Source organism: Actinia tenebrosa, unplaced genomic scaffold (genome assembly GCF_029948245.1).
Source record: "Actinia tenebrosa isolate PJP-AT-01 unplaced genomic scaffold, QUT_ActTen_1.0 PGA_scaffold12__29_contigs__length_12842862, whole genome shotgun sequence".
In the NCBI taxonomy this organism is placed as follows: Eukaryota; Metazoa; Cnidaria; class Anthozoa; order Actiniaria; family Actiniidae; genus Actinia; species Actinia tenebrosa.
In genome coordinates this window covers 7,096,414-7,105,313 of record NW_028292572.1, presented here as the reverse complement: position 1 = coordinate 7,105,313, position 8,900 = coordinate 7,096,414, and the positions used below count along the sequence as shown (strand labels likewise).

At 36.6% G+C, this 8,900-nt stretch overlaps 2 protein-coding genes across 5 annotated transcripts in view; one reads left to right on the top strand and one right to left on the bottom strand.

The window, feature by feature from the left end:
• The first annotated feature begins 210 nt into the window (after positions 1–210).
• On the top strand, positions 211–8,136 carry LOC116305439 (serine/arginine-rich splicing factor 10). 2 transcript variants are annotated; one of them, XM_031715335.2, is made up of 8 exons: positions 211–340; positions 412–516; positions 2,736–2,839; positions 3,237–3,303; positions 3,942–3,968; positions 4,446–4,472; positions 5,273–5,299; positions 5,550–8,136. In XM_031715335.2, exons 1-8 carry the CDS (start codon positions 276–278, stop codon positions 5,794–5,796), a joined length of 669 nt encoding a protein of 222 aa, XP_031571195.1. In that variant the 5' UTR covers positions 211–275; the 3' UTR covers positions 5,797–8,136. The 2 variants fall into 2 exon arrangements, with proteins under 2 accessions (XP_031571195.1, XP_088884028.1); XM_089027902.1 differs by lacking the exons at positions 211–340; positions 412–516 and adding an exon at positions 1,708–1,916 and having other exon boundaries at positions 2,030–2,839.
• LOC116305435 (bromodomain-containing protein 8) overlaps positions 7,524–8,900 on the bottom strand; it is a 22,170-nt gene continuing 20,793 nt past the window's right edge. For all 3 annotated transcript variants that reach the window (XM_031715329.2, XM_089027900.1, XM_089027901.1), the window contains one exon: positions 7,524–8,135. Coding sequence is in view for 2 of the 3 variants with exons in the window: in XM_089027900.1 (XP_088884026.1) it covers positions 8,068–8,135 (68 nt within the window). In the remaining variant the exon portion in view is untranslated. The remainder of the gene's footprint in view (positions 8,136–8,900) is intronic.

The window sequence follows — 8,900 nt, the reverse complement described above, 5'->3', positions numbered from 1 at the left end:
ACCATGAACGTTGCCATTAAAATATTAGTTATTCTTGAAATATATATTATCCAAAATGTTGCTTTTAATCTATTAAAGATTATCTTTTAACGAGGACTTAGATTTATACGATTTTATTTGAATTTTTGAAGGTTTTTCTTGCGTTTTTGAAAGTAGCCGCTGTGCCAAGGTACAGTGGTTTCAATAACTATCCCATAATACTCTCTACAGCGTGGTTTTGGTTCAAAGCTTTTTCACTCTGTTTTGTTGCGTCAAAAGCAGCAGAAAATTTCGAAATGTCTCGCTATTCACGGCCTCCTAACAGCTCACTTTACGTGAGAAACCTTCATCCAGAGACAAGGTAACTATCTATTCAAAGGAAATGCCAAAGTTTTCGTTATTTTTGTAACTTTTTTCTCGATTTGTTTTCAGGCCTGACGACCTTCGGCGAATGTTCGGCAAATATGGCCGTATAACCGACGTTTATATTCCACTGGACTACTATACCAGAGAACCCAGAGGATTTTCCTATGTACAATATCCTTTTCTTACACTTCTTTTTAACTAGTTTTGGTACTGGTAACTTTAATTAGAGCTTATTATCTTAGTTGAATTTTGGCCTCCCATCCACCATCACCAACATAGAAGATGCATAACTTAAAATAGACGAATGCTTTATAGAACTTTAACGGTTTATTTTTAAGAGAATATAGTCATAAAAGGCTTTGAAACTTTCTTTTTCTAAAACACTTTTTAAAAGAGTTTTTGTAAACTTTAATAGCAGATGTTGTGGCGAAACCGTCATGGGTGTAAAGAGCTAAGACGCCATCACTAACATAAAAGATGCATTACTTCAAATAGAGAATGCTTTAAAGAATTTTAAAGGTTTAGTTTCAAGAGAAGACAGTTTTCTTATTCTAAGACACTAAGAGTTTCAGAACTTATACAACAAAGCAGATGTTGTTTGGCTGTAAACAACTTGTGGTATAGAGAAAACTGATTTGAATTTGAAACAGCATTCCAAATATGCCTTTTCAGAGTCAGATAAATGATGATAATCATAATAATAACTTTTTATTGTGTTCTGACAAAGTAAAACTTTTCTCCAGATGCAAACAAGATGCATTGTGTCCTAGCTTGGGTACAAACAATACCATATAAAGCATGAAGAAGAAAAGAAGTTGTACTCAAGCTAGACCAGAATACACCTTGTTCGTTATCTCAGAAAAGGTCTGTGGCGCTGTCTCTCAACCAAATTCACCACATTTGGACCTAGTAATGGCAAAGATAAAGTTTTTTCATCATGTGACATTAATGATGCATTAACATCTGAATTTTGCTCTTGATAGTCAGACAGTGCAACTATCACATCATGTCTTAAAGGAAACATGTCATGTCACATCACATCTTACAGTAATCAATCCTGTTGACACACTTCAATCATTAGTCTGGCGGAGATGTTGGGAGCTACAGTTTTTAGTTATAAAATTATTATAATCTTATTTTTGATATTTTCATTTACATTTGTTGCCTTAAAGCCTAACTAAATATTGCAGTCGGCTTCTTATTATAGACTTCATACGCATAGATATACCCCAGAGAGTTGAATGTTAAAAAAGGCTTCCTTTTGTAGCAAAATATTTTCTAAATTCATGCCTGATTTTTGTATTCATTTATATGTTTATTGTACAATCTCAGGTCCTAAAACTCTATAAAAGCCAAGCCAAGTAAAAAGGGCTCTAGTCAAAGACAAAGGCAAAGATATTAGACTAAACGACCAAGCATCTTTGTTCCTCCTTGTCAAGTAGCCAAAACAAGGTCAAAGGGCATTTGCCAAGCTCTCAAGCCAATGCCAAGCGCAAAATTAAAACCTTTGGTCCTAACAAGCAAGCGAATCCAAGTTGCATGTATTTTCAAGTAAAGGTTCCTTAGAGTCTGTAAGTTGATTTTAGGCTTTGTTGTTAATAGTGAAAAAACTATATCATTAATCTTTTCAAACATTAATGATGCTTAAAAGAATATAAAAATGTTTTGCATATTCTCTTTGAAGGCTTAAACAAGCTAAAGTAAAAAGAAATTTTTTCAAGGCAAAGAAAGGCAATCAAAGTAAAAGTCTACCAAGACAAAGCGTAAAGTTTCAAAGAGCCATTCATTGCATAAGGTTACTTTTTGATTTGTGGATAAAAGCAGCAGGTCAAGGCGGTTCGGTCAAGGCAAGTCAGCGGCAAGTGTTAAGGTTTCAAGTTAATTCCAAAAAGCGGTTAAGAATTAAAAGAAAGTAGGTTCAAGGTGTTCCAGCCTGGCAAGGTTGCAATACACAAGTATACAAGGGTGTTAGAGTTCATTCCACTTAGCTTTCAAGGTAGGCGACAGAATAAACCAGAGGTTAAACCAATAAAATAAGATAAAAGCAAAGCAATTTCAAGTTATCACAGGAAAGATCAAAGTACTGATAAAGGTACCAAGCAAGGCTTTTGATTTTGATTTTAATCGGCCTGAGAGCTACACAAGATAGGCAGCATCAAAAGTTAACATAAAAGATAGAGTTCAAGAACTTGTAACAGACAAGGTTAAACGAAAGCAAAGCAACCACGTTGCCGACTAAATGATAATGATTTGGTCCAAACAAGTCCTTTGATTTAGAGGTCACCAAAGATAAAGCAAAGTGATCGTTATCCGTTGTCGTGAATGATTGCAAAGATTTAGGTATGATTAATACAAGCTTCCATGGTAATAGACACCTTAACGAGTGGTACATTTGAAGATATACGTGATGCAGAAGATGCCTTATACTTCCTGGACAGGGCCATACTGTTGGGCAGAGAGTTAGAGGTGCAGTTTGCTGAAGGGGACCGTAAAAGTAAGATCCCTCAATATACCTTTTACAGACCTTTAGAAAATATTTTAAGAATATAGATAATGAGATTAACAGTGGATTCTGCAGATTGGCTCTTCTTCCACTGGATTCCAATTGGATTTTAGAAAATAACTTTTACAGAGGGGGGAACCTGGAGAAAAACCCTCGAAGCACATGAGATAACCAGCTAGAAACTGTATTCACGTACGACACAAAGCATGGCAGGACTCAAACCTGGGTCGCATTGGTGAGACGAGCACTCTCACCGCTTTACCACCCCTGCTTCCATCAAAAAAGAAAGTCTGAACCCAACAAATGTTGTGCGACAGTTTGCCACATGTAGCCCAATGAACATCCATGGTGCATCATAATAATTGAAAACTTATCCAATTTATTACAGCACCATCTAGCATGAGGAACAAGGAGAGGAGAACTAAGGGCTCTTTTGAAGACTATAGAGATGACAGGTATTTGAGACATATTATTAGCACTCATATTTTGTAATACTAATAGCGGCATTGGGTCGGAAGCTCTTATTAACTATCATAAGATATTATAAATGTCGCATTCTCATTGGTTGAGAGCACACAGCATGTGTGCACACTTTCAGTTGCGTCATTCCTATCCAAAATAACGGTTTTTGTAATTTGTATTTTATTAAAGAAATAAAAGCTGTGCTTCGTTTAGTTGTTAAGCACTTGGGGATTGACAGAACACTGGAGAAGTATCGAGAGGCACTCGGCTACTTTACGATTTTAGCAAAACTCCTTGAATTTCTGCTTTGGTTGCTACTTGCATGGTTCTGAAATAGATCTAGTCATCCAAAATTGTTTGATATGTTTCTATATTGATCGCGCTACAACTATATGCAAAATACAATATCAACCAGATGTTAATTCCCTTTTATGAGGGGTGCTGGAAACGACTCGGAAAGTCGGCCATGTGCAAACAACATGTGGCTTACATGTAGTTAGCTGAACATACTCCTTGAAAAAAAATTTTTTGGTCCTTGAATTTTAATTTGATGCCTCAACACAAACAAACCCTGAACCATTTGATGTTCTTTGAAACTAAAAAACTACTTTAATCAATATTTACCTAACAGGCGCAGGTCAAGAAGCCGAAGCCCAAGGTATAAATATTAATTTTATGAGTTTATTAGTTTGAATTATGTTAAAAGGGTCTGAGTACACTGTATTACAAACACGTACTTTTCAATACTTTCGATGCCGAGCATGCATTTGAAAACACTCTCCAGAGCAAGTGAAGACATTTGAAAGCAGAGGCCTGTCATATTAGTGTGGACAGCAAACAGAGGCTTTGGAAAATGCCGTCGTCATTCACACTGACATTTCTGTTTTTTTCAATGAGCAGATGACAACATTGCATCATTTTCAATCATATCAGTGTTTTTCCTAAACACCATCAAATCGTTTTTCTTGTTGATGCAAAGTTTTTGTTGAGTCTTCATGTTGGCAAAAAATAGACATTTTGAAAATGCATTAGTGTGGACATGGCCAAAGCTGCTCAAATTTCATAATTGAGCAAGTTTGGCCTTTTTTTCACGTGGGTTTGTCTAACATGAATTTTCTTCTGAAATTTCTTCCAGGAGAAGATCAAGAAGCAGAAGCCCAAGGTAAAATATTTGAATAATCTGTTAAATAATGACTCTATCGAAAATCTACCTGACTTATTAGTTGTGATGTGTTAGATTGAACCTTAATGCCCTATGCACCTAAGTTCAAAATGGCGCACGGCTGGGTGAAAACGAGGCATCCAGGGGCAAATTTACAAATTACAGTATTTTCTTATGATTTGATGCTCATAAAATGCCACAGCATTAACAGGGCTTCCCTATTACTGGAGCCAAACCATACAATTTGCCGTTGTGATGAAGTAGGTTCTGGTTGACATCAATCAAGGTGTTTCCATGAAATTCCATCGGTACATGCCTTTGAAAACTTTGTATTTCTTTCAATGAAGTTATGAAAACACTTTGACTGACGTCTACCAAAACCTTATTTCGTCGTATCAAAAATTGTATGATTTCTCTCATTTGAATGGAAAGAGTTGTAAGCTTCTGAGAGCTTTGCTATTGTCACGCTTTTTTGCTTCCTGTAAATGAAACATGTAGTGGAGTCGTACCTTCTGAATGAAGGTAGTTTGATTGCGGTGAAAAAATCAAAAAATCATATTGCAACATTTAGTTCAACATGTTTAACCAGCCAATCAGATAGCACATCGATATATAAAGAGCATGAGAACATGATAATCTGATTGGCTAACAATGTTATCAGTTCAATTTCTGTTTAATTCACTTTTATCTGATTTTTCGGCTTTATTCAAGTAGTCCCGGTTAGTGTCAACACAGTAGTTATTTGTTAATTTATTAATTCATTAGGAATAGATATTAAATGTTTTGACTGTTATTTTCAGGCGCCGTGAAAGAAGCCGATCTCCAAGGTGGGACTTATGTATATTTAAGTTTTTCAAATTTAAGAGTGTTTACTATTTGGATAAGTCATGGGTTAATTTTTAATCCCCCTTCCCCCATAGAAAAAAAAAGTGCCAAAAAGGCTCCTCCCTCTCCCATAGAAAAAATTAAAAAGTCCTTAAGGCTCCCTTATTTCAAGATGGTGCCACAGTTTTTTCTGTTTTTCTCTCAAGCTTTTTTCAAGAACCTTTAGGTAAAATATACATTTATTTGTTCCAGACGTAGCAGACGCCGATCCCACTCAAGATCCCGCTCCCGTTCCCCAAGACACGATAGAGATGATCGCAGATCAAGGAGAGAGCCAAGACGTGAAAAATGCTCAAGATCCAAGTCAGGATCACGCTCTCCAACCCCTGCCAGATCTCCATCCAGATCAGCGTCAAGATCTGAATCTCCAGCAAGTGAGAGAGGCAAGGAACAAGAGGATGAACGGGAAGGACGCAGCAGAAGCCCTACCCCTGAATAGATGCACTGCCACTTTTAAGTATCTAAAGTCAAATCTTCCAAGTTAGAAGAGATGAAATGATAGAAAGTACTGACCTGGGGTTAAGATTTTTCATCCTTCATTTACTTTAGTGTGTCTCAATCTTTACTAGAGGTCTTCATATGCAGCATTTGTGTTAAGTAACTCAAGTATAAGTCTCTTATTAACCCTTCCTTCCACTATACCAGGGTTAAGATTTTTCACCCTTCATATACTTTAGAATGACTCGATCTTTACTAGAGGTCTGCATATGCAGCATTTGTGTTAACTCAAGCATAAGTCTGTTATTAACCCTTCCTTCCACTATACTAGAACAGTAGCCAGAAGGAGTGCGAAGGGCAGGACATAGATCTTAGGGTGTTGACATATAGATAGAAATTATTTAGGATGGCCCTAATTTTTTGTTTTCTTCACGAGTTCTTTTTTAGATGGGAGCCAAGACTTCTTAGACAAACGTGCATTGTTTTTTATTTTCTTTAATAGGATCAGCTTATACCTGTGCTAGAGTGTATACCTTATATCCTTAAAAAAACTTGAGTAACAATTGTACAAATTAGTGCAAAGTTACATGCATTATTACATTTTGATGTACAACTATCGATGCATAAACTTAACCAAGCATGATTCAATATGGTTTACTTAACTTGCTAATTTGTGCAAATTTGTACAATATCTTACAACGTTTTCAAGGATGTTAGTATGCAGTCTACCATAATATTATTTAACGTTAACATTACCAAGGTTTAATATTAACAGTATTGTCATTCATAAAGGAACCAAGGAACATAGCCTTATACTCTTGTAGTAACCATGATATTGAATAACTGATGTTGATTTTTTTAGTTTCATTACCCTATTTGAATCCATGTAATAAACGTTTATTATAAAAATGCCCTTGACTCACTGTTAACAGCTGTAAGTAGGGAAGTTTTTCTGCTGGCCTCTTAAGGCCGGATTACGTAAGTCAAGCCTACGACTCGCCTACGACAGACGCAAGTGCGTTGTATATGATAGTTGTAGGCGAAAATCGTACCGTCTAAACCGGCCTTTACACAGCTGCTATTGGTATCATCATGCAGTGAGCATTGCATGACGGCACTAATAGCAGCTACTTAGGAGACTAGTTCTCCTTAATCTAAACTTTGGAATTCCTGAGGCTGTCTCACTCCAGTGCTTCTCATTCGTAGGTTTAAACACTGAAGCGACAGGAACCCAGGGTTCTGGTACTTCCTAAGTTGTTATTGGTTTGGAAATGACGTATTAATTTCAACCAATAATTAGTAATTGCCAAGTCTAAATTGGGGGGTAGGGGTAAGGAAGAAATGCAAAGCACTTGTGACAAAAGCTCGTCCATGGTTTTGATTTTTGCCTCTTCAAAAATTTAATCCAAGTCAATTTAGATCACCCTCGAGGCTGTTTATAATAGTCCCTTTCACAGTTCCCTGCGCCATCTTGAAAGCAAGCCATGCCTTTGCATCGAAGCGAGACGAATGGTGAGCTTGCAATGAAAGAGACCTTTTTTAACACCTTGTACAATTATTCACATCTCTATCATTGCAAGCTCACCGTTCATCCATGAAAAGGTACGACTACCTTTCAAGATGGCACAGGAAGGAACTATGAAGGGGACTATTGAGGTTTTGTTTGCTTGACGCCAGTACTGCCATACCTTTCCAAGACATTACAAGAGCAAAATAGAATACAAAGCCTTAAAACTTGACAGTTTTATTGACCATAAAATTTTACAGCACTTTCTGCCTTGAAATGAAAACTCTACAGACATTGAATTGACACTAGTGCGAGGGGAACTAAGAACACGGGTATGTTACAATCTCGTTTTCTTATTGGCTAGCAATATTCTTTACCCTTTAGATTCCAAACAATATAACTGTGAAGCTTTAGTGATACTAAATAGTGCAGTTTTATGCAAATTCTGTTGTTTAATTAGCACTATTTTGTACTATTTAGTAATTTAAGTTTCACGGTTATATTGTTTGCACTCGAGTAGTAAAATGAGTCCTATGCTGCAAGGCCTTAGGGGCAAACAATTGGACTTTGACACCCTGTGGACTTCATGTGCAAGAGCCCATTCAGTTGTACCTCTTCAGCTACTGAGTGATCTCCAAACAAGCCTAATTCCTTATATATTGATTTTCATACATCAAACAACCATGACAGCGACGTATGTATTGGAGCGCTTCAAATACATTGGATCTCGACAACCTTGATTCCTGACACAGTCAAGATGATTGGTCATTTCCTGTGAGGTCTTTCTTGAGTACTGGTTCTTACTCTGGTTCCAACTTGGGACACTCCTTTGCCTGTGTACAAAGATTATTATCAAAAGTCAAGCTACACAACATTTAGCATGCATAATAAAATGATTTTCCTCGGATCATGAAACAGTTAAGCAGTTTAGGGCCATTACAGAGGCAAATGAGCAGCAAAGGAAAGAGCAGTTAGGAGGTTTGGGAGCACACATCCTGGAAAATATTGAAATTGAGAGTGATCTCCTTTAAGGGGAATTTGTGATATTTTAGGAGCTATAGTGGCTATGATTCTGCAGATAGTGTATGATAGTCAGATATGCACAATCAAAACAATGGGGATAATTAATAGATAATTACTGAGGCACGCAGCATTCGCTGCATTATACCTACGAATGCTGCGTGCCTCAGTAATTATCTAGTATAATTATTGATCTTGTCAAAATCCAATTGTTTTCTTTCTAGCTTGTTTATCATAGAAACAAAGCCAATAATGACTGAACTAAATATGTCTGATTTTCCTCTGCATTTGTTGGGATAATGCAGACTGAAAACAATGGATTTTGATAAGATCAGTAATTATGATTTGCTAACCTCTAGTTAAGTCTACTAACTATTTCAAAGGCAGAAGAAAATCACTTTACAAAATCTAATTAGAGTAGTACCAAGCCACTAAAGTATTTTTGCCTTATCATTAGACATGTATTTCGACCATAATTGGAACTTACAAATGGTGGTCTTTGTGTGACTAATATAAGTTTAGCTGTCTGGCCTTTAAATATGTATGGGGTCAAGTATAAAGAAGGATGGTAGGGGAGA